This window comes from Pelodiscus sinensis, chromosome 14 (assembly GCF_052426305.1).
Source record: "Pelodiscus sinensis isolate ZL-2025 chromosome 14, ASM5242630v1, whole genome shotgun sequence".
Lineage (NCBI taxonomy): Eukaryota > Metazoa > Chordata > Testudines > Trionychidae > Pelodiscus > Pelodiscus sinensis.
The window spans coordinates 7273912-7298994 of record NC_143065.1 but is presented as its reverse complement, the minus strand read 5'-3'; the positions used below and the strand labels follow the sequence as shown (position 1 = coordinate 7298994).

At 51.7% G+C, this 25083-nt stretch overlaps 1 protein-coding gene across 4 annotated transcripts in view; it reads left to right on the top strand.

Annotated features, from left to right (window-relative positions):
• The window catches only part of CCDC33 (coiled-coil domain containing 33), a 238109-nt gene that overhangs the window by 120833 nt on the left and 92193 nt on the right, over window positions 1-25083 (top strand). For 2 of the 4 annotated variants that reach the window (XM_025183621.3, XM_025183619.3), the window contains exons 8-11: window positions 2527-2656; window positions 5269-5396; window positions 6817-6888; window positions 24387-24560. In XM_025183621.3, the coding sequence (XP_025039406.1) occupies window positions 2527-2656; window positions 5269-5396; window positions 6817-6888; window positions 24387-24560 (504 nt within the window). The remainder of the gene's footprint in view (window positions 1-2526; window positions 2657-5268; window positions 5397-6816; window positions 6889-24386; window positions 24561-25083) is intronic. The other 2 variants (XM_025183622.3, XM_025183623.3) reach the window with 1 other exon arrangement.

Sequence of the window (25083 nt, the reverse complement as noted above, 5' to 3'; positions counted from 1 at the left end):
GGACCACAGGGATAAACCAAGCTTAGGAGAAGTGGCTGGGATGTCAGAGCTCCTCCCATGGAGACTCCGAGCTGGGAAATTCTTTGGTGCTGTGAGGCACCTGCTCCGTCTGACTGTAGCAGCATCTCTTCCCCACTGAACTCTGGTAATGTTACTAGGCTAGCCAGCCCACAAAACTTAACCCCTTCAGCTCCTCCTGAGCTTGCAATGTGAATCCAGCTGGAGGGACAAGAGGATTCCCTCCTTCCCCCAGCGGGAGCAATTCCAATCCTTTGAAGCATGCTGCATCCATTAATATGGCTTCGCCTCTTATGCAGGCATGGCATGTTGGAAGGGTAGGGGTCCAGCCAGAGCACATTGCTTTGGGGACAGGAATTTGATCTTCCCCCGAGAGAGATGGAAAAATCCCAAGGCATCATCCAGGAATGTTGATTTGTGGTTTAACAATGGGAGAAGGGGTGTATTTTTGTTAGATCTACCCTTTAGTACTGAGAAGTTAAAGGGATCAGACAACAATTATTGAGATGCATATTCCTGGGAGAAGGGGAGGAAGGGAGAGAGACAGGAATCTGAAGCCTTGAGAAAAGCAATTTAAAACAACCAGGATTTCTTTAACAAAGCAGAGAGCTGAGCCCACAACATGGAGGGAGAGGGAAGCAAGATGTATGGAAGCAAACATGGGCTTATTTTGCTTGCCCTGAAGAAACATGACTGGGAAAGTCTGCTTCTCAGAAAGGCAGGGGAGTGCTGAGGGTCATGACTCTCTGCGGGTGTCAATTGGCATTCTGCTGGAGATGGTGGAGCTCCATTGATGAGAAAGTGGCCCCAAGTCCTCTTTCAATGCCCATTGCTCCCCCACACTGCTAAAGCATGGCCGGTGGGCCTTAAGATTCCAGCATGTTGGAGCAAATTTATTCCTGAGTCTGCATGGGTGGAGCTGCACGGGGGATGGCTGTACCTCACTGTTTCAAGTTGACTAGGAGAGAAGGAGGCCATAACTCCTCACTCCATTCCCACAGATCTGCCCTAGCAGGCTCTGCCTTCATCCAAGAATTGTCCAATGAATATCCACTTGTACACCCAGTGTCCTTCCCCTGTTGTGGTTCCAGTGCAAAATATTCACTCCCCAAACTCTTTACTAGAACGTGTGCCTGTGTGCTCACTCATTCCACCCCACACACAGCCACTCAGTGTCCCAAAGCTCTGTGGAGGAGGAGCATGTGCCACAAAATAGACAGAGCTGATGTAGTCCATTAGAGAAACCTACTTTCTGGGCTCTCAGAGGAGAGAGAACTGGACACCAGAAAGCAGGGTGCACTCAGAGCTGAGTCTGTTCTATATCCCATTTGAGTCATCTGGAAAGGCTTCTGTCCCTGGTAGAAAGAGAGGGTTTTACTCTGTGGCGGAGCATTGACCTCAAAAGCCTGTGTGTCAAAGTGGAATGTACTGTAATATTTTTAAGATGTCTGTGTGTGCCTCAGTTTCCCATTGTACTTTGTATTGCTATCCAGTGGTGGAGTTGTGAAAGGTTTAGGTCTGCTCTTGGGGCAGAAAAGGAGATAGAGATGTGTAGAGCTCTGCACATCCACAGATACCTGCTTTATATCTGCATCCATGGATGTTAGTGTGGATAATCGCAGCTCATTTTTGTGGTTACAGATGTGGATGTGGATATGGGGTTGGTCCTGCTTTGGGCAGGGGGTTGGACTCGATCTCATGAGGTCTCTTCCAACCCTAGGGTTCTATGATACAGATTTTGTATATACGCAGAATTCTAGAGATGTGTGTCCCGTGGTGCTGCCTGGGATGGAATGACTGGGTCATTAAGGAGCGGGCTGGCCACAAATCACGTCCAAAGAAAGAGAGCAGGAAACCCTCCCTCCCTCACCCCCGAGACCATAACATTGACACCTGGCAACTAGCTGCCAAAGGGCAGGAAATCGCCAGCACCATCTCTCATCAGGAACGCAGAGCTGAAGCCCCAGCTGGCAAACAGAGGGAAAGGTGTTGGGTGGCTCTCTGAAGGGACACAGCCTCTCACCTTCAGGGGGCCAAAAAAGAGCCAGAGCCAAAGCTTGAAATGAAGTGCATAGCGGTTTGGCTGGCTGGTTGCTGTGGCTTGGCCGGGCAGGCTATGGCTCTGTGCTAACCTGAGGACTTTGAGGTTTGGAGTGACCCTAGTTCCCAGGAGTATTGTGTCCTGAGGGGAACGGTGCACACCCCGCACAGGAGTCTGCATGGCTGGATTCACAACTGTGATCCCTGCCCAAGTCTTGGAGGCTGTGGGCGAGTCCTTTTGGAACTGAGTGGGTCCAGGAGGCCTGGCACTCCCCAGGAATTAGCCTGTGTGGATCCACGACTGCCTCTAGTATGTATGCTGCCTGGAGTGCCCCTTAGTCCATCACTAACGGCCTCTTTTCCCCCAAGGGTTGGATATTACTGCTTGCTGCACATTGTCAAAGGAGACACAGGAATTCCCCCAGCCATGTACACATGTTTATGTAGACCACTGTCATCTTTCCTAAGGTCATGCAACCTCGTGGGCCCCCAGAGAAACCAACGTGGAACTCCTCCATCCTCTTCCAATCCAGGGATGGGGCCACCCTCTTCTCAGACAATACCAGCCTGGTGATTGAATACTATCCATATAAAGCAAGTAAGTTCCTCTGGGATCCAGCCAGAGGTTTGGAAGTTTCCACTTGTGCAAGGTGCACAGGCAGGTCTAGGCATGTGGATGTCTGTGGATTCACTCTGGTTCTTTGGGCACTGACGATGTTCATACACACCTGGGCTGGAAAGCTGGCAGGAAGTGCAAGGCCACAGGAAGGCGTGTGCTCTGAACTGGATGAGGCTCTGTGGATGAGAGAGAAGACTACGTCACTGTGACAGACCAGGCTGGGTCCGGGCACTGCTGAGGGCTCCTTACAGCCCCTGACTGGAGGCCTTTCCCAAATAGCCCAGGGGTCTGCCTATACCAGTAGCAAGACAGCCCTGAGATGCCATCTCATGGGAGCTAAAGTAGCATAGTGACAGCTTTGAAATCCAGCTTGTACCAATCCAAATTGCTGCCTGCTGGAATGGAACTGTCTCCCCTAGCCAAAGCACTGAGCTGAGATCACCGCTGTCCCCCCCCTCCCCCCCAAGCATTATTTAGGTAAGCCCCCTTTAACAATGAAAGGATGTCAGGGCCGGCCCACAACATTTTGGCACCTGAGGCGGGGAGCTCAAATGATGCCTCTATGCCCCCTCGCTTGGGCCAAAACTTTGAAAGGTCTCAATTCCGCCTTCTGCCTGTTCTACTCCTCTCATGGCAGCCCCCCATGGCTGTGAATCTAGAGCAGAGAGAAACATCTGCACCAGCAGCAGAGACAATTTTCTACACTCTGGGTTCCAGTGGGGCCCCCTCCTCCCCCACAGTCTGGCACTTGAGGTGGCCGCCTCAGTCCGCCTCATGGTAGGGCCGGCCCTGGAGGATGTACACCCTGATTGCTCCCCCAGGTAACAGTTATTTAGACTGAGCTTGATAGTAAATAAAAGTGATTTTATTAAATACAAGCAATAGGATTTAAGTGGCTGCAGGTGAAAACAGGCAGAGCAAAATAGATTACAAATGTAAAATAACAGAAAACGCATAGCTAGTTCTAACACTTATTACAAACTTACTTGTTCTGATTGCAGCTAAGCCTCCAAACCAGAGTAGTCCCCTTCCCCTGCGGTCTTTGGTTCATTCCCTTGGGAGTGACATGCCATCCAAAGACCAAGAACTGAAAAACTTTGCATCTTAAATAGTCTCCCTTTTTTAGGTGGGAATTTGGTGTCTACTTTCTACCCTTCCATGGAAAATTACTTGGTCAGCCCCTATCTGTTTGGGGGGAGGGGGGGAGTGACAGACAGACATGACTTCCTGAGATCAACTACTGCTTAGACTTAATGGACAAAGGAGGCTGTTTATAGGTGATGGCCCAGACACTGAAGGAAACACTCTTGATGGCTTTCATTAGCACATTTAAAACCACAAACCATTCCATACTCCATAGCTCTAACTTCACATACAGAAGTGATACATACATACATACAAAATACACAGCCAGCAGACAAACATTAAGATTGATAGGTTACATGAGGTATTTTGTCCAAAGCATCTTCGACTTCTGCTTATTTGTGTCTGTAAGTCAGTTTCAGAAAGCCTGGAGAAGGGGCTGTGCTTGGTTTTGGTGGTGGTCTCATCATCTTCGTGCTAGGTTTCAAGGGTTGTCAGTGAAGTTGTTTTCAGATTTGGGAATCTCTGCAGGGTAGCTGTGGATTTTGAGATCTGTGAGCTACAGGAGTTCTTGGTTTTGGGAAAAATGAACGTGGTAGTGCTGGTTTGGCTGAGGTTAAGACTGTAGAGCTGGGTTTTGGGGAGTGTTAGAACTGTAGGGCTGGATGGTTGGAGGGTTAGGGCTGTAGTGCTGGGTGTTATGGGTTAGGGCTGTAGGGCTGGTTTGGGGGTGTCAGGGATGTAATGCTGGGTGTTGTGGAGTTAGGGCTGCAGGGCTAGTTTAGGTGGGGTTAGGGATGTAGTGCCGGATTTGGGGGGTGTCAGGGCTGGATTTGGGGGGTATCAGTGCTGGATGGTTGGAGGGTTAGGGTTATAGTGCTGGGTGTTGTGGGGTTAGGGCAGTAGGGCTGGTTTGGGTGAGGTTAGGGATGTAGTGCTGAGTTAAGAGTGCTCAGTGCAGTAGTATTAGAGATTGGGGGGTTCAACTTGGTAGTGCCTGACGGGGTTTTTTTCAGGATTGTACTGCTGGGATTGTAGTGGTCTCCGTGGAGTAGCACTGGGTTTTGTAGGGGTCTCAGGGCTGTAGTGTTGGGCTTTGGGAGTGTCAGCATGGTAGTGCTGAATTTGGAGGGGGTCTCAGTGCAGAGATGCTAAGTTTTGGGTGGTTTTAGCATAATAGTGCTTGTTTTTTTCAGTGACTCGGTAGGGTAATGTTGGTGTTTTGGGGGGGCTTGTTATGGTAATATTTGAGGGGGATTTCAGGGCTGTAGTAGTGAATTTTCAGGTGTCTCAGTGTAGTAGTTCTTTGGGGGGTTGTCTCAGCACGTTAGTTCTTGGTTTGGAGCTCTGGAGGTTGTAGTGCTGGGTTTCAGGGATCTTGGCTCGGTGGCGCTGTGTTTTGGGGTTGGTCTCAGGGCAGTAGTGCTGGCAAGGTTCATGGCAGGGGATAGTTGAGAATTGCCTTGCTTTCACTTTGTAAGGTTATATGATGTGATTCCTTTCCCCAGTGTCAGAAATAGAAGCTGATAACAAGCCTTTGGGCTACTCTGTGTTGCCCTTAACCAACCGTGTGTATCGGAGTCTTGTGGCAGAGAGAAACCGGAATGGGGTTCGAGTGGATGATGTTCCCATCCAGGTAACTGCTTAGGTCTGGGTCTAACACTGACCCCCACTGTCCTGCTGAAGGGGGGAGGGAGGTCCTTGTATAGGAATGAGCCAGGCAGGGGTGTCGCTAGGGAAGTGCGGGCCCCGAGACAACTTCCTACCCTTGCTGCAGGCTCCGCCTCTGCTCTGTCCTGCCCCCACTCCACTCCTTCACACGAGCCCCACCCTCGTCCACCCCCTCCCGCACTCATTGCACCCCATGCCTAAAGCCTCCTCCTGTGGATAACCGGAGCCAGGGGATTACTGGGGGGCCTGGCACAGAGCAGTGGCCTGGGTTGCCCCCCCTTGCACTTACCTAGCAGCCTGCTCCACTCTGCCCCACTGCCCATCCCCCCTCCCAGCCTGCTGCTCTCTTCTTCACCGTGGTGACAAGAAGCAGAGCACCAGGAGTCCAGGGTGCTCCACGGTCACTCCAGCTCCAGCCACGATGATGTGTGCGGGGGGGCCCACACCTGTTGCCACTCCGCCCCGAATCCCGTCCATAGGACGGTCGAGGCAGCTGCTGCAGGGTCCCCCAGAGCTCAGGGCCTGGGTTGGGTGCCTAGAATTGTCCTGTGGACAGAAGTGGAGTCAGGTACCACCCACCTTCCTCTCTGAGGCCATTTGGAAGGGACTTGGAGTGAACAGACCCAGCCAACAGCAGAGAGGTGCAAGATACAGTCCTTTGCAATGGGTGCATTTTGGGAAGAGGTGTTTGCCGAGGAAGGGAAGGGTGGGGGTGCTCTCATGATGCATTAGGAGGGGAATACTACAATATGCAGCACATGGAGGGCCAGGGGAGTTCACTCAAGCAGAGTCAACCAGCGGGAAACCTTGGTTCTCATCTAGAGATCAGCTATAGAGGGGCAGGAAAAAGAGGAGTTGCTTCATATGGATGGGAACTATACAGCCAGATAGCCCAGGTTTATCCCTAGGTGTGGTGATGCCTCTGTACTTGGGGCAGGGAGTGATACACAGACCTCATCAGCCATCTTCAGAAACTCAACATAAGATTGGCCAGACTGGGTCAGACCAAAGGTCCATCTATCCCAGTATCGTGGATCAGGTGAGCCATCCTTTGTTGACTCAAGAGCTGAGTTCTAGGTCAGACTTCTGCTGCATCATTCAATCCCGCTTTTAAAGTGCTTCACTGCTCGTCTGCGGTTGCATTTTGCTGATGGTCTGTTGGGATCCCAGTGGAATGTCATGGCAGATCTGACCTATGTGGTAGCTCCAATCTTCTGGCATGTTAAACTGCAGTAGTGAAGCAGACAACTTCCTTGCTGACTGCTTTCCATGGCAGACTGGCACCAGCCAGCCTAAGCTATTAGAGGCTGTGGTTTGCCATCTGACACGCTGAGGTTCTCTTGTGGATTTTTTTGACCTTGTCCTTCCTTGTGTTGTTTCCCAAGGGCACGAATCTGAAAACCACATCCGGTGCTGTTCCAGCTGTTCAACTCTGCATGCAGCTGCTTGGCTCAGAGGTGAGGCAAGGGGGAAGGAACAGATTAACTTTAGAGGCAAGAGGCCATCTCAGTCAGTGGGGCTATCTGCTTGTGATTTTCTGCGTGATGTGCAGGGGGAGTTCCCCTTTCCATCATGGGAAAAGGCAAATGGGATTTTTTTTATTTGACAAAGAGCCCAGAACTATAACTGCATCCAACCCCCCCTGAAACAAAGGGAATTTTGGGCCTGGCTCTAGGGATGTTAAATGGCAATGTCCATCGACTAGTACTAGTTGATAAGGGGGGAAAACTGCAGAGCCACAGCGGGATTAGCTCCTGGCCCCGGGAGCTAACCCTCCGGCTACTCTGCCTTTTACATGTATTAAGAGCCACCAGAGGAGGGGGTGGGAGACTCAGAGCAGAGGGTGGAGGTGCAGGAATCAGGACAGAGTTGGGAGGTGGGGGGGCTTGGAAGAGGGTTGGGGACCCGGGGCAGAGGGTGTGGGTGGCCGGCAGACTGCCCACTGGCTTCTCCCTGAGGCTGGCCTGGGGTGGTGGAGACTGCACAGCCTGCCTGCCAGCTTGCTTCTCTATGGGGCTGGCTCAGGGCAGTGGGGACTTCATGGTCCAGCCACCGACTGCTGCCTGGGACCAGCCTGGCTGGTGGCTGCTCCCCGGAGGTGGCCGGGGCGGGTGGGGGTTGTGCTGCCAGCCAGCATCTGCTTTCCAGTGCTGGGGCGCTTCCTGCCCCCCTGTGGTCATTCTGGGGTGTAGTTGTCTCCCTATGGTCATTCCCTGAGTATAACTGTCCCTGCTTTAAGTTCTGATTAGAGGAAACTGCATACCAGACTTGGTAGTCCTAGCTTTTACCATTCAGGAGTAGTTCTTGAACACATGAACTCTCGGACAGATGGACCGACATAGACAGTCAGATGCACAAACTTGAAATAGATGGTAGATCAGGGCTACTCGACTTTGGAAGCCCCGGGGGCCACAATGATACTCACAGCACATACCAATGGCCGCAAGTTAAGTGTGGTTGTATATACATGCAAATATATATGCAAATAGCGTCTTTCACACTGATGGGCATGAATACAAAGATTAAGGCAAGACTACCCGACACACAGGCCCCATTTAAGGCAGTTTTGCTGATGTTACTAAAATGCAATATTTACTTGATTTCCACCCATCTGACAGCACTTTTAATGAGCAATGACAGTCCAGGAATTGAATTACTAAAACGTATCTCAACAGAAACTACACCGCATATCGCCATTATATTAACTACTCTTTTGTTTTGGCTCCCACCCATGCGCCGCGTGTTGAGCCCCGTGTAAAACCAACTGCACCGGGGGCTGCAAACGAACGGGTTGTGGGCTGCATGCGGCCCGCGGGCCACATGTTGAGTAGCCCTGTGGTAGAGGAAGGTCTCCTTCATAGCAGGTCTGAATCTTTTCACACAGGTCTTACCAGTACTTCTGGGCATGTTCTCTGGTGGCTTTCTGAACCACGGCCTTATCCTCTTTAAACTTCAGAGTTCTGGTTTTTGTTGCTTGTTGAAGTATACTCAGGCAAGCTTGCTTTGACTTTTCTGAGTGGGAACCTCTGATGTTCAGATGCTGGAAACCAATCAGGATGTTTTTTCTTTGTTGCTCCAAAGATATCCAGGGCAGTAGCCAGGGTCTTGTTCGGAACGTTTTCCCACAATTCTCATGTGAGAATCGGTGGAATCAGGTTGATCGTTTTCAGAAAGAGGCTCCTCTGCACATTGAACCTGCCCAAGTATAGCGCCCTTCTTGCTAGTGGTGTTGAAGTGAGGTTTCCTTAGGCTTTGCATGTTAGGTCTTTTAAAGATGTAACTGGAGTCTGGTGTGGTTGATATCACAGTCAGTGTTATGCACTGGTCAAACATCGCCACTGAGTGTCCTGAGCTACAGTGCCTCCGTATGACCTGCTTGTGGCTGCTACCAGCAAAACTGGTATTTGACACTATCAGCTCGCAAGAGTCACAAAGCTCAAGGACACTTTTAACAAATCCCTGGCCACCTTTCCAAATTATTACTCATGTCTGGGATGCAGCAGGATAGTACTCCAACCCTCTTGTTCCCAAAGGGGAATCAGTATTACCTCTTAGCAGTATCGGGCCTAGGACACACAGTTGGGCATGCTGGAGCCAACCACTGGAGAGACATAGCATGCACATAGACTAGTTAATTCACTCCAGTCTTATTACTGAAATAATAATACAGCATCTAACTATCCCCCTCCCCACACAAAAACAATATCCATAAAGTTAATTTGGGATGGAACCTAATGTCATTCTGTTTATTTTTGTTGCTATTTTCGCCTGGGGAGCTGCACCCGTGGGGCATGGCTGACTGGTTTGGTACTTTGGAGTAATTGCTCAGGGGGGTCAGTGAAAAAGGGTTTGCGTGTGATGAATTATTCACATGGGTGTCACTAAGTGCAGAATTAATCCCTTTCCTTCCAGCTGGCTGCCGCACTAAATTATCACTTCCAGTCATGTGGGGAAATGCTGCGGAATTCATTTAGCTGATTATTGTTTTGATCTGGGAGCTGTAATTTTTTCCCTCTCTCCTCCCTCCTCCTCCCTTAGTGCCCCTTCTTCCAGTAGAAAGAGTCAAAGCAGGAAACAAAAAGCACCAGAATCAGACATGTTTTTGGGATGTTTTTTCTTTGTCTTTTAGAGGCATGTTTCAGCAAAGAGATCCATGGAACAATGCAACTGAATGAATTTGTTGCCACCAGCACAAAGGAAGAGGAGGAGGGGTTGGAACCTCTTGGCAGGTTCAAGCAATTTCAGCTTTGAAAATCACTGACTTAATTTTCATTTAACCCTTTGGAAACCCTGCATCTTCCTAAGCAGCCAAGTTGGCAGGCATTGTAAAGTGGGCCAGCAGACTAAGGGTTAAGTTGAGTGAAGTGAGAGATTTAACACTAGCTAACTGCAGGAACAGAGCTGATGTGTAAGGTTCCTAGGCTCCGCTCCTCTACTGTGACTCATTTCTGACCTGCAGCCCCTCCTCCTAGTCCTACGCACAGCTCTGTCATGTTCCCACAGAGCTAAGACAATGTACCTCAGTCCTGCTGTGCACCTGTTCCACTCTGCAGGCCTTTCGCTGGCACCAAATGGAGCTCTCTGTATCTCTGTCCTGAACTCCACCTCTGACAGTGCCCCATCGCTGCCTCCCAGAGCTCTGCCAAAGCACCTTCATTCTACCCTGTGCTCTTCCCTGGCAAGGCCACACTAAGTCTCCTCATAGCTTTGCCAATACACCCCCCTTTGTGATGTGCGACAGTCCAGGTCTCTGTTGTGTCAGCTTGTGCCAAACCACCTGTTAGCCAGGGAAGGTGGAGCCTTGCCAAGAGTGGGGAAGCCAGGCCCTGTCCCTTTTGTATTCTCACCGCTGCCCCTTCTCTTGGCCTCCAGGCCATGCCCCAGCAAGGGTGGAAGCTGGAGTGGATCGGGGAGCTGTAGACCCTCCTGTGATTGCTTTGGTTACACAGGTCCCCTTGGAGTTCTCCCCTGGTGCGCTGGGCTTGCCACTGACCCTGCCTACCTGCCTTTGGGGCGCCCCTCCACCCTGTCTTGCTGGGCTGGAAGCTCTTGTCTCCCCCAGCCAAGGCCCAGAGTTGGGGTAACAGCCCCCATCAGAACAACACAGACACTGACCCAGTCCAGCTCTGAGAGGGCTCAGCTATGTGGCTGTTGGCAGCATCCAGGAACACAGCCCCAAAGAGGATCAAAACCCCAAATAAATCTGGCTTACTCTGTATAAAAAGTTTTTCAGAGAAAGATTGGGTCTGCCCTTTTTATCCACGGAAGAGAGATACAGTGGTTGCTCCTCCTCTCCCCCCCTCCCCCTCCCCCCCCCCCCGGCACAGTTATTTATATTGGGCTTGATCATAAACAAAAGTGTTTTTATTAAGTATAAAAAGTAGTGTTTAAGTGATTGCAGTGAAAACAGACAGATCAAAGTAAGCCAAAATACACAAACCACACCAGCTAATCTTAATACACTTGGGGTACGTCTAAACTACATGCCTCCGTCGACGGAGGCATGTAGATTAGACAGATCGGCAGAGGGAAATGAAGCCGCGATTAAAATAATCGCGGCTTCATTTAAATTTAAATGGCTGCCCCGCTCTGCCGATCAGCTGTTTGTCGGCAGATCGGGGCAGTCTGGACGCGCCGCGTCGACAAAGAAGCCTATCTTGATCGGCACAGGTATGCCTCGTGAAACCAGGTTTACCTGTGCCGATCAAGAAAGGCTTCTTTGTCGACGCGGCGCGTCCAGACTGCCCCGATCTGCCGACAAACAGCTGATCGGCAGAGCGGGGCAGCCATTTAAATTTAAATGAAGCCGCGATTATTTTAATCGCGGCTTCATTTCCCTCTGCCGATCTGTCTAATCTACATGCCTCCGTCGACGGAGGCATGTAGTCTAGACACACCCTAAGAGCCTTGGTACATGCAAATATTTACCCCAACAGCAGTTCTAAACATCTCTTTTGCAAGCTAGTCAGACTCCTAGCTTGGGCCCGATCCTTCTCCTTGTTTAGTCTTAGATGTTTCCAGCAGGCATCTTGGGAGTCTCCCTAGTGTCTGGCAACTCCCTCTTGTTTGGTTTCCCATCTTTATATCCCTTTTGCCCACTGAGGGAATTCTTTGTGTTCACTGAAAACTGTTCTCATTTTCAGTTGAAAAGTACAGGATCTATGTTGGATTCCAGCACCACGTGGCCTGACCACACGTCTTCGTAGAACCAACCACAGTTTGGGCTTACAAGAAAAATTTACTTATTTACAGGTCATTATCTTGAGCACCAGGCCATTATACCTCCAGAGTATTAGTTATGCCCTCATTAGCATATTTATAATTATTAACAGATCCATAGTTCATATTTCTAACTATGCACAGAAATAGAACATACACATGCAACAGATGATAACTTTAAAATGATACGTCACATGATATATTTTGCCTAAAGCATCTTTGAGTTATGCGTATTCATATTCATAAGCCAATTTTCAAAAAGCATGGGGGGGCCCCATGACACCTCCAATTTCCTGAGCAAGGAAGGCCTGAGAGCAGCCCCCAGTCCATGTCTGTCCCCCCAGGATTCCCCTCCTAGGGCAAGAGTGGCAGACAGTGGCTCTCCAGAGCTACCCACGCAGCTCCCACCTAGACCCAGCTCCAGCCAGGAAGTGGGGCCTCTGAACCACAGCTGGCCCATGGTAAGAGCCTCTCTGGCAGTTGTGGAGAACCATGGAACCCTCTGTTTGCCCTTGGGGCTGGAGATATGGGTTGGGGACTGCTCTCAAATCCCCCATTCCAGGCAGGTTGAGGGTCACCAGCTCCCCATGGCTTCCCAGGCTCCATGGCTGGGCTCCAGCTTCTTGCCTGGCTAGGAGGTGGGGCCTCACAGGGAAAAGGAGGGACAGGCCTCATGGCCCCTTCCCGGTGCTTCTGCTGGTAGCTTTTCCATCTCAGCAAATGTCCCTTAGGGACTAAGGGGCTATGAGTGAGTCTCACTTATTTCAGTTCTGTGTAGGGATGTTAGCGACTAGTCGACTATTGGATAAGCATAAGCTTATTGGATAGTCGACTCGTGATGTGCCTAATCGCTTCCCCCACCTTGCTGCCTCTATCGGGGAACTGGCGCCGGTGCTAAGGGGAGCCAGCTTAAAAGCCGGTTCCCCCCAGCACCGTCTCTGCGGCGGGCAGGGGTGGTAGAGGCACCGTGGGAAACAGCGCGAGCAGGGACTGAAGCAGTCTCCACTCGTGCCACTTCTGCTGCAACTCTGCTTTTGAAATGTACAAGAGCCTTAGCGGGGCTCTTGTACCTTTCAAAAGCATAAGCCCCACAGGTGCAGGAGACTCCCTGCTGGCCACACACTCCCTCCAGGCTTCTGCTTTTGAAGCCCACTGGGCTCTTGCTATAGTTCAAAGGTGGAAGCGCCCTTATAGACTAATCGAATAGTCGATGGAAATCCCATTGACTATTTGATTCGTTAATTAATCTACATTTAAAATCCCTACTTCTGTATAAACTGTGATATAACCAACTTCACGGTAGCTGAAAAGCTAGTGCATTCGTCCTCAAGAGTGTGTGTAGCCATCTCACCAGATGGCCAGCTCTCCACAGGAAGACTTTGCTTCCCATTGATACTGACATCCGAGTGCCTGCTTTGCAAGGCTGCAGACAATAGCAGACTTCAGTCTACAGATAGTTACCAGAAATGGGAGATGTTTCGTGGCACACTTGCTGCTCTCCTTGGACTAATTACCAACCAATTAGGATACAGTCATCCTCTCAGTTTCTTTTCCATCCCTCTCTATCTCTGCACCTCAGAAAGGCAGGAACTCACCTCAAGTGGGTGATCATCGTCTGAGAGTCTGAATTTTCAATTACCAGGTTTAGGGACTGATCCTAGAAATTGCTGAGTCTCTTGTAAGTGCAGGGGTGGGGTGGTGGTAGTTTGAGTGCTCCCAATGCCTTTGACTTTTATGGGAATGGAGAGGGCTCATGTTGCAAGATAGGCCCACGAGTGGGAAAATCTGTACTGTAAGTGGACAGCAGTTGACACTAACTCGAAGTGCCATATTCTATGGCTCTATCATGTTACTGTCAGAAACAGACAAAAACCCCAGGCTAGATCTGAGTATTTTCTCTGACTCCCATGTTTATTAGCAATAAGCACTAGGGCAGGCAGGCAGTATTGCATTAAATGTGCTAGAAAGCCACATTGTGGCTTAAACTAAGTGGGAAAAGGCCCTCTTGTTCCAGAATGTGTGTCCACACATGGAGTTATTTTGGAATACAGTAAGTTTAAATTCCCATACCAACTTCCATGTGTAAAGTGGCCCTTCATACAGATGCTCTGCTCATTGTCTTTATGGCAAAGGATAAATGGACACAAATCAGACATCAGGAATGATAATACACACAGACCTGTAAGGGAACATTTTAACCTCCCTGGACATTCAGTAATGGATTTGAAAGTAGCCAGGAGTTGAGAAAGACAGAATGATTTAAACCCAGGCAGGACTACCCTGCCTCCAGGAAATTCAGGGTATGGAAGTGGGTGGAACCAAGAAAAGATTGGAAGTAAGTAAAGGAGGGAAAAAGTGAATCTAGTCGTGTTCAGGGTATTTTTCTTTATTTTGTGGTTTGGTTTGAACTGCTGTGTGTGAATCTGTGCCTCCTTTCCTCTTTTACCATCTAAGCATTAGTCCCAGAGATTTTTCTCTGTGTTTTAGTTTGTTTTCCTTAGTTGCTCTGTAACATCTAGTAGCCAAGAATGCTTTATTAAGTTGATCTTTTGTTTTGTATTAACGATCACTTTTTTAAGGTTTGATGATTCGATTCTTGTGTCTGGAAGGTACAGGTCTGTCTGTGTGTGTGTGTGTGTGTATGCATGCCTCAGACTGAGTGGCCAGTTACAAGAGACTGCAGGTTTTTTCTTTTTTTTTCTTTTTTTAAGCTCTTTTTGGGCAAAAAAGCTTGGGGTACTCTTGGGGGGTTGGTTCGATTGTTCACCCCCAGTTTTAGAGATAAAAATTACTTGATGGTGGCAGCGATCTGTGTATTGTGATTCTGGGGGAAACTTTTTGGTTTGGGTTTTTTTCTTTTGAGCTGTTTGTGGGCCTCCATCTTTTGCACTTGGAGTGCCAGAGTAGGGAATAGCCCTGATAGGTGCCATATGAAGAGAGATTAAAAAGTCTGGGACTTTTCATCTTAGAAGAGAGGAGACTAAGGGGGGGGGCATATGATAGAGGTCTATAAAATCATGAGTGGTGTGGAGAAAGTGAATAAGGAAATGTTATTTACTTGTTCCCATACAATAAGAACTAGAAGGCAGTAAATGAAATTAATAGGTAGCAGGTTTAAAACAAAGAAAAGCAAGTTTTTCTTCACACAGCACAAACCCATGGAACTCCTTGCCAGAGGAGGTTGTGAAGACTAGGACTTAAACAGGGTTCAAAAAAGAGCTAGATAGATTCATGGAGGTTAGGTCCGTCAATGGCTATTAGCTAGGATGGGTAGGCATGGTGTCCCTAGCCACTGTTTGTCAGAGGCTGGAAATGGATGATGGAGGAGGGATCACTTGATTTCCTGTTCTTATCACTATCTCTGGGGCATCTGGCATTGGCCACTGTGGGCAGACAGGATACTGGGCTAGATGGATCTTTGGTCTGACCCAGTATGGCCATTCTTATGTTCTTGTTCTTATAATTCATGTGATAAAGTGGGTTTTACACACAAAAGCTTATCTGTTAGGGTATTGCAAGTAGGAATAAGAGATCCTCCGGAAAAGGGCTTTATTCCGGAGGATCGCGCCAGTCTAGACGCTCTTTTCCGGCTTTTCCCCAAGCCGGAAAAAAAGCGGTGGCCATGTTTATTTAAATCCCGCGGGGGATATTTAAATCCCCCGTGGATTTCCCTATTCTGACTTGCCTGCTTTGCATGCCTCTTCCGGAGAAGGGGCCAGTCTAGACGTAGCCCTAGGGTTCGATTTAGTGAGTCTATTGAAGACCTGCTAAATCGAACTGAGAGGGTGCTCCTGTTGGTGCCATTACTCCTGCTCACAAGGAGTAAGGAAAGGCAATGGGAGCGTTTGCTCTTGCTTTGTAGACAGCACGGAAACACAATTTAAGATATGTTGACTCCAGCTACATAGTTTATGTTGCTAGAGTTGGGTATCTTAATTTGACTCTCGACTGTCGTGTAAATCAGGCCAGAGTGAAATCTGGCCTGAATTAAATCAATGGCAAGATTCCCATAGATTTAAACAAGGCTTGTGATTTTCTCTGATTTAATGGAAAAGATCTTTCTAAATTTTCTGCGTTGACGATCTCAGATTATGCCCACCAGTCGGTAGTGCTGGTAGCGATATTTATCCCTCTGGTAGGGGAAGAGTGAGCCTGAGAAACAAACTAAATATTGCCCAAAGAAATAAAATGCCATTGAATGAATAGGCAGACTCCCTGGCTCTCTGATTGTTCTCTGCCAGCAATAATCCCAATGCCGCCTGACTAGACAGAGCCTTTTATCACAGTAGAAATTACATAAGAGTTATAGAATTGCTGCTGAAGGGAAACAGATTGGATTGGGCTCGCTTTGTTAGGGAGCTAATGAGTGGGATACAGCAGGGCAAAGCCAAAAGAGAGGGGGAGGGAGAATATCTTTGTTAAAGAGAATTTGTCAGTTTGTGTCTGCTGCTCCCAGAGGAGTGTTCTGGGGAGAGCTAATTGAATTAAGAACATGTGCACTTCTGCTAGCAAAATCTCCATCGAGTGAAGATGGCAGGCAAAGAGATGGGATTCATGGTAATTTCGGCACAGCCAACAGCAGCTGTATGCTGTGCACTTGTAATTGCAAAGAACATGATAAACTGTTGCATTTTGCATGATCCTGTCCTCTGGGGAGGGCAGGTTGGGGGAACCAGAGAGGCGGGCATTTCCATTTGGCAGTATGGAACCTTGCTGTCTTTGATGCCAGAGGAGCCTTTTCAAGGTCAGGGCACACAGCTTAATGAAATGCGTCGGCACAGAAGACAGCATCTGATGGCGTTAATGAGGCAGCAATCGAGAAGGTTGTGGGGGGCACCTTCAAAGCGCTTAGAAAGTTCCTTGTTCTGTACATAGTCTCCCCTAGTGGTAGCAGCTTTGGGGAATTGAGGAAAGAAAGGCACTGAGGCCGAAAGTTGTAGCTGTATGTGGCTTTATGCCTTCGGAGAGGACTCATTACTGTGCTAACAAGATAGCATCATCCGCAGTCACGGAGCAAGATCTAGCAAGGGCCATTTCACTGCCGCCCATTGCAGCCACCAATTTGACAAGTTAGAGGCCTGATTACTTGAGCTGTGCTCAATGAAGAAACCATCTGCAAGGCGCACACCAGTCACAGGAGGGGGAGGCCTGAGATGCTTGCAGTGGAGAATCCTCTGGCTCTGTGGAGTTTGCACTGCGGAGTCCTGTCCAGTGAACAATCCCTTCCCTTCTACTGAAGGGCTGTAACAATTCGTGACTCAGTGGCACAACGCCTTCGGCTGCTCACAGTGGGAATTAGAAGCTTCAGGGGGTAGCCGAGTTAGTCTGCACAGGAAAAAACAACCAACGGTCTGGTAGCACTTTATAGTCTAACAAACATGGAGATGGGATCATGAGCTTTCAGGGGCACAGCCCACTTCTTCAAAGCTCATGATCCCAGCTCCATGTTCGTTAGTCTATAAAGTGCTACCAGACCGTTGGTTGTTTTTCAGTGGGAATTAGGTCAGCTCAGCACTGGAGCGCCCTCTTCCAGCCAGTGTCTCCCTCACCGTCACCTGTTGTCCACCTCCTTGTATCAGGACCCGCATCCCTCCCAGACTGTGGAGGCCTCTCTGCAGTTCCTCCACACTCTGGGGTCCTCGTCCTCAAGGAACCCCCAACCTCCTCTCAGTGACATCCTGCAGTCTGAAGTGGCCACTCCTCATAAGCAAGGGGTGGTGACCTGCTGCCTTTGCCTACCCTGGCTGTCTCCCTGCAGCTCTAGTACTCTTTGGCCCCTGTGGCTGGGCCTCATCCTGGGAGTCTTTAGGCCAGAGCTCTCCTGGCTCATCCTGCCTTTCCAGCAATACTCTGTCGGTGGTGTCTCACTAGCAGGCAGCCGGGTCCCTCTCCCTCCCGAGCTGGCGTGAGAGGAGGATCTTCCTCCTCTCCAAGAGCCCTTCTTAGGGCCTACCAAGGCCCTAATTGGCTGTTGCTAGCCTCACTCTGGATCTTAGGACAGCCCTCTGCCAGGCTGTTTTTAATGCTTTTTATCCTGAAGAGGGGTGAAGCAGCCCTGCTACACACCCTCCCCCACAAAATCCTGCCCCTGGGGATAGAAGAGTCTCCGACCCTGGGCAACATGAAGATGCCCCTGCGGTGCACTAGCCTCTCTTCTGTATCCTTCAGCTTCTTATGGAAATGGTCCCTACCGCGATCTGGTCTATCACAGCCTGCCTCCCCCTCTCTGCCCAGTCCCCTTCTCAGCCACCGCAGCCATCACTGCAACATTGACTATAGCCTGCTGCGTCCCTTCTCTGCCCTCCCCGGAGCAGCCAGAAGCAAGAGGGACGCAGCAGGATGGGCACTTGCCTTCACTCCCTAGTCAGAGAAAGCAGGAAAAGCAACAGGGACCCAATATGTGCTGCTGCACTTCCCGCATCCAAAATGGCTTCCTTGCCCCCCTCAGCCCTATACACACCCAGCCCCCCGCCCTGGCTCCGACACCCTCTTATTCCCCTTGCTCTGTGCCCCCATACACTCCCAGCCCCCTGCCTTGGCTCCGACACCCTCTTATTCCCCTTGCTCTGTGCCCCCATACACTCCCAGCCCCCTGCCTTGGCTCCGACACCCTCTTATTCCCCTTGCTCTGTGCCCCCATACACTCCCAGCCCCCCGCCCTGGCTCCGACACCCTCTTATTCCCCTTGCTCTGTGCCCCCATACACTCCCAGCCCCCCGCCCTGGCTCCGACACCCTCTTATTCCCCTTGCTCTGTGCCCCCATACACTCCCAGCCCCCCGCCCTGGCTCTGACACCCTCTTATTCCCCTTGCTCTGTGCCCCCATACACTCCCAGCCCCCTGCCTTGGCTCTGACACCCTCTTATTCCCCTTGCTCTGTGCCCCCATACACTCCCAGCCCCCTGCCTTGGCTCTGACACCCTCTTATTCCCCTTGTTCTGTGCCCCCATACACTCCCAGCCCCCTGCCCTGGCTCTGACACCCTCTTATTCCCCTTTCTCTGTGCCCCCATACACTCCCAGCCCCCCGCCCTGGCTCCGACACCCTCTTATTCCCCTTGCTCTGTGCCCCCATACACTCCCAGCCCCCTGCCTTGGCTCTGACACCCTCTTATTCCCCTTGCTCTGTGCCCCCATACACTCCCAGCCCCCTGCCTTGGCTCTGACACCCTCTTATTCCCCTTGTTCTGTGCCCCCATACACTCCCAGCCCCCTGCCCTGGCTCTGACACCCTCTTATTCCCCTTTCTCTGTGCCCCCATACACTCCCAGCCCCCCGCCCTGGCTCCGACACCCTCTTATTCCCCTTGCTCTGTGCCCCCATACACTCCCAGCCCCCCGCCCTGGCTCTGACACCCTCTTATTCCCCTTGCTCTGTGCCCCCATATACTCCCAGCCCCCCGCCCTGGCTCTGACACCCTCTTATTCCCCTTGCTCTGTGCCCCCATACACTCCCAGCCCCCCGCCCTGGCTCCGACACCCTCTTATTCCCCTTGCTCTGTGCCCCCATACACTCCCAGCCCCCCGCCCTGGCTCTGACACCCTCTTATTCCCCTTGCTCTGTGCCCCCATATACTCCCAGCCCCCCGCCCTGGCTCCGACACCCTCTTATTCCCCTTGCTCTGTGCCCCCATATACTCCCAGCCCCCCGCCCTGGCTCTGACACCCTCTTATTCCCCTTGCTCTGTGCCCCCATACACTCCCAGCCCCCCGCCCTGGCTCCCCTCACTGCAACCCTCTGTCCTGAGCTCCTCCTCATACCCCCAACCCTGACTCCTGAGCCCCTTGCATGCTCCATGTCTCCAGCCCCCTGCCTTAACTCCTGCACCCCCCAACCCTCTGCCCTAAACCCTCCACACTCTACCCAACACTTAAATATCTTATAGGTACTGTTGTATCACAACCCTTCCCCGCCCTAAGGCCCCCCCCCCCCCCCCGGGGGCAAGTTGTGATAGCACAGTACCTGTAAGAAATGTAAGTTACTTTCACCCCGCCTAAACCGGTGCCTATATCAGCATAGGAATAACTCCAAGGACAGTGGAACTTTGTGGGTGCATCTCCTCCTTCTGAGCTGAGGCCCCTTTAAATACAAGCCAGGATCTGAGCCAATGCTAACGCACGAGTCAGGCCTGTGGATTGCTGCACAAAGGGGCAGCTGTTACGGTCTCAGAGATGCACACTTACTCCCCAGGGAAGCAGGGTTACTGATGATTATGGGGGTGCTGCAGACTTTCCTGACTATTCCAGTGCAGAAGTGATGACCACGAGGGACTGGTATTAATATATCAGCCAGTGGCATTCAGCAGCTCAGTAACTGGCTGCCTTGCAGAGTCATGGGACAAGGTGTTGTCTTCTGAGCACGGTGTCATTAGGTGCGATGCAGGCTCTTGGGAGTGGAGTCTTTGGCAACTAGTGTCACTGGGTACGGTAGGTTTGGAGACACCTGGCCCAGATCTACTAACATATTTACGCTCCTAATTTCCACTGTCTGGCTGAGACAACCCCAGAGTCTGTCCCTTCCCCAGAGAACCTAGTTACTGTCATGGGGAACAGTGGAACCTTGATTTCTTTTGTCAAAGAAACCACAAAAATGCAGGCTAGCTGAATCAGATTGGGGTGGGAGTTGGAGCCATGGAGATCCAGGGCAGGGAATGTGGCAATGATTGGCAGAGGCCCAGCGCCAGAACAGCAAGTCAGAATTGAGGATCATTGGCAGATCAATGAGCTGCACTGTCAGACAGACATACAGTGCCTACCTTTTCTCAGCATCCCACATGCCGGCCTCTTCTGAGGCCAGTACATACAGAAACCAAAACCATGAAGAGGTGGAATAAATGAAACCAGGAAGAAGCTAAAAGCTGGGAGCCCTGTCACTGCTGAGCGTAGTGAAAGGAAGTGCTGATGCCAGTGAGTGTGTGTGTGGTGGGTAGGAGGGGTGCGATGGCTGTAATTCATCAGGCAAATTCTACACAGCATAAAGCCACCCTCCCCTCCCCTGCCATTCTAACCATGACCCCTCTTCCACGGGAGCAGCCAGGGCTCCAAGGACTCCATTGTTTATTTCATTAGATCCAACTTCCCTCTCTAACCCGATTAGACGGAAGTCTATAAACTCCTGGCTGGCGGGGGAAGGGCGCAGAGCCAAGCGACTGGAAGCGAAGGCAGGGAAAATCACATTACAACGATGAATTAGCATCTGGCTCAGGCCCTGGCTCTCTCCACCAAGATGGAACCACACATTTCCCTTGCAAAGTGAACGACACGTTTGTGAACCACACGTTTCCCTTGCAAAGTGAACGACACATTTGTGAACCACACGTTTCCCTTGCAAAGTGAACCACACGTTTGTGAACCACACGTTTCCCTTGTAAAGCCCGCTATTCTGGGACAGCCGTAGGGGAGTTGACAACCAGAGCTGGATGGGGAGGGTTTGGAGACACATTGTGAAGCTGCCCTGTTGTGACCTGATACAAGCTCACTGTAGATTGTAACAAGGCTTCTCTTGACTCCATTGGGCTCTGGATCAGACCCAGAGGGGCAGGTTCATTTGAATAAGGCTTGGCCTTTTTGGGGCACCCTCTTTCAATGGTATTATTCCCCAGTCGCTGGATGGCAAGGCGAGAAGGCCCGAAGATGTGAGTTAGCTTGTTTGAGGGCATACGGCAATTGAGAGCAGAGCCTGGTATGCTAGCTCCTGTTCCCTCCTGTCCTCTCCAGAACCCACTCCTCCCAGTCCAGTGTCTCTGGAGAAAATCAGGACACAAAACAGGTAAAGCCAGTGGACACAGAGGAAAGGAAACCTGATTTTGCTCCTTCAGTCTTCTCAAAGGCCTCCCATGAGGGAGGGAGGATGGTGCAGTGGTTATAGTGCTCGGCTAGGCCTCCAGAAACCCTTAGTTCCCTGCTGGGCTACATTCTTCCTGTGTGGACTTGGGAAAATTATTTTTGTGCTTCAGTTCCCCAGCTGTACAATGGGGATTAGCACCTGCCTCCGTGGGTGGTTGGTACAGCAGGGACTGAGAGAGGCAGGCCCTCAACCCCACCTACAGCCCCACCCCTACCGCCCACCATGGGAAGGGGAGGAAGTGGGGCAGAATGCTGAACATGCCCTCCCTCAGGGGAGGAGACGGGGCAGTGTGCCAAGTATGTCCCAGTCTCCCCAGAGCACCAGGGAGGGGCAGAGAGGTGAGGGGACTGTGTGCACAGTGCAGCCCCCGGAGTACCAGGGAGGAGAAACGGTGGGGCAACTTGCCAACTGCTCCCCAGCCACCCCACAGCACCAAGGAGGGACAGAGAAGCGGGGAAGCACGCCGAGTGCTCCCCAGTCTCCCCAGAGCACCAGTGAGGGGTGGGGATTGTGTGCACCGTGCAGCCCCCGGAGTACCAGGGAAGAGAGATGGTGGGGCAGCATGCCAACTCCTCCCCAGCCACCCCACAGCACCAAGGAGGGACAGAAAAGCGGGGAAGCATGCCGAGTGCTCCCCAGTCTCCCCAGAGCATCAGGGAGGGGCACAGAAGTGGGGCAGTGCACCAAGTGCTCCCCAGCCTTTCCAGAGCACCAGGGAGGGGCAGAAAGGCGAGGGGACTGTGTGTACATCACAGCCCCTGGATTGCCAGGGAGGAGAGATGGTGGGGCAACATGCCAACTGCTCCCCAGCCTCCCCACAGCACCAAGGAGGGACAGAGAAGCGGGGCAGCATGCCGAGTGCTCCCCAGTCTCCCCAGAGCATCAGGGAGGGGTAGAGAGGCGAGGGGACTGTGTGCGCAGTGCAGCCCCCAGAGCACGGGGGAGGAGAGAAGATGGGGTAGCATGCCGAGTGCTCCCCAGCCTCTCTGGAGCACTGGGGAAGAGCAGAGAGGTGAGGGGGTATGCACACAGTGCAGCTCCCAGAGCACGGGGGAGGAGAGAAGATGGGGTAGCATGCCGAGTGCTCCCCAGCCTCTCTGGAGCACTGGGGAAGAGCAGAGAGGTGAGGGGGTATGCACACAGTGCAGCTCCCAGAGCACGGGGGAGGAGAGAAGATGGGGTAGCATGCCGAGTGCTCCCCAGCCTCTCTGGAGCACTGGGGAAGAGCAGAGAGGTGAGGGGGTATGCACACGGTGCAGCTCCCAGAGCACGGGGGAGGAGAGAAGATGGGGTAGCATGCCGAGTGCTCCCCAGCCTCTCTGGAGCACTGGGGAAGAGCAGAGAGGTGAGGGGGTATGCACACAGTGCAGCTCCCAGAGCACGGGGGAGGAGAGGCGGTTGAGGGGTTCCAGCGCCTACACTAAGCATTCTGTGGGTGGAGTGGGGGCAGGGCCAGGCTGGCGATTTGGGAGGGCAGAGCTTTCCCACGTCTAAGCCACGAGTCGGCCGTGCCTGCCTCCCACAGGTGTGCTAGGGTAAATAGGGAAAGAGAATGAGTGGCTTGGATATTGAAGGGGAGGGCTGTAAATATCTATACGAGAGGGCAACGGCGTGGGCTGGGTTTGGGTCGGGCTCCATGCAATGTGCAAGGGCTGATTGCCCAACCTGATCTTGTGGGAATCTTTCCCTTGCTGGCTAGTGTACTTCCCTCCACAAATACAGCCTGGTGACGGGCCACATCAGATGTGTAGACCAACCCTCCTCCTCCACTCTCGCCTTGTAAGACTGACCCTTCAGGGCTAGGTGAGGGGCTGCTTTCTGCCTAGACCTCTCTCTCATGTAGCATAGATTCCACTCTGGCAGTTCTGCGGAGGCGCAGCCAACCAGAAGAGATGTCAGCTCCCTTTCCCAGCACACGGCTGATGGGATGGAACAGAGAGAAAACCCAAATGTAGGCCAAGGGACCAGACTGGGCTGCGAACAGCCACAGGGTGGATCTGATGAGAGGAGGTATCATGTACACCACTTCACTTCAGGGAATTAAGCCTCAAAAGTCTCCAGGCCTTGAACATCACTGTGACGTGGGGAGAGATTATCATCCCCACTTCATGACAGGGAATGGCTACGTGCCAGGTTCTACCTGAGTTAGGAATGCGATCCATATCTCTGACTCCCATGCCAGGTATCCCCAGCAGGCCGGTACACAGGAATTTTGGGGGAAAGGGGGTTTGCAAGCTGTGTGAGGGGCTGGTGGCTGCCATGCCTCTGTGTCCCAGCACAAACCCCCACCTCACTTTTGGGGGAGGAAGAGGAGAATCATCTCCAGCCTTCACCAGGCTGGCCAGAGCACAGGGGAGGGAGGCTGGGGCAGCTTGCTGCCTCTACTTTCCCCCAGTCGGCTGGAGCACGGGGGAGGGAGGCTGGAGTGGACCATGAAGGACTATGGGGGAGGGGATGCTTTCGCACCCTTTTCACACACTCTCCCCCCCCCCCCCCGCATATGGGCCTGCCCAGCCCCACCAGCCTTCTCCTCTCATTGTCTAGTTCACAGTCCCACTGGGAGGCATTGTGAGCGGCACCTCTGAAAGTGAAGCCCTGTTATCAGAAGCCCTGCATAAGGCTCCACCTGCCTTGTGTGCACGGCTACCCTGCTGGGTATAGCATGGCCAAAGCACACGGACATTAGGGGCAGAATTACTCTCCCATTTCAGGAGGCAGTTGGAGGCTTTGGGGCTATAGACAATCAGCACCCGGGTTCTTGATTTCTAAGAAACAAACCCAGGCGAGAACATGGGTCATTCAGAACCCAGCCCTCTGCGTGGTTCAGCTCTGAGCCATTGCCAGCGTCCAAGCTCTGTCCGTCTAACCCATACTACTCTTGTTTTCTCCAGAGACCAGATACGTTTCTCACCCCGTCCAACACTGACATGCTTCCCAACCTGGATCCCAAACTCCTGGCGAAGATTGGGGCAATCAGAGAGTCCTGGGCACAATCTTCCTCTCTCTTACGGCAGGCTTCTGTCAAAGGGGACAAATCACAGTTCACACCTCAGCCCCCGGATGAAGTAAGTTCTCTCCCTTCCTTTTTGGCTCCAATCACCCACATAGGACTTCAGACCGTGGCACAAGGGGCACTGCTGTTTGTTAGTCAATGAGATTTTCTTAGCCCTGTGCTGGATTTGAATGCATCTCTGACCTACTAGTGGTTACCATTCTTTCCCTTAGTCCCTTCAACATCTTCATGAATGACCTGGATGAGGGGATGGGTTGCACCCTTAACAAGTTCGCGGATAACACTGAGCTAGGGGGAGAGGTAGATACGCTGGAGGGCAGAGATAGGGTCCAGAGTGACCTAGACAGATTGGAGGGTCAGGCCAAAAGAAATCTGAGGAGGTTCAACAAGGACAAGTGCAGAGTCCTGCCCTTGGGACGGAAGAATCCCAAGCACTGGTACAGCTCAGCAGAAAAGGACCTGGGGATTACAGTGGATGAGAAGTTGGGCCAACAGTGGGCCCTTATTTTGAAGAAGGCTTACGGCACATTGGGCTGCATTTGTAGGAGCATTGCCAGCTGATCAAGGGATGTGAT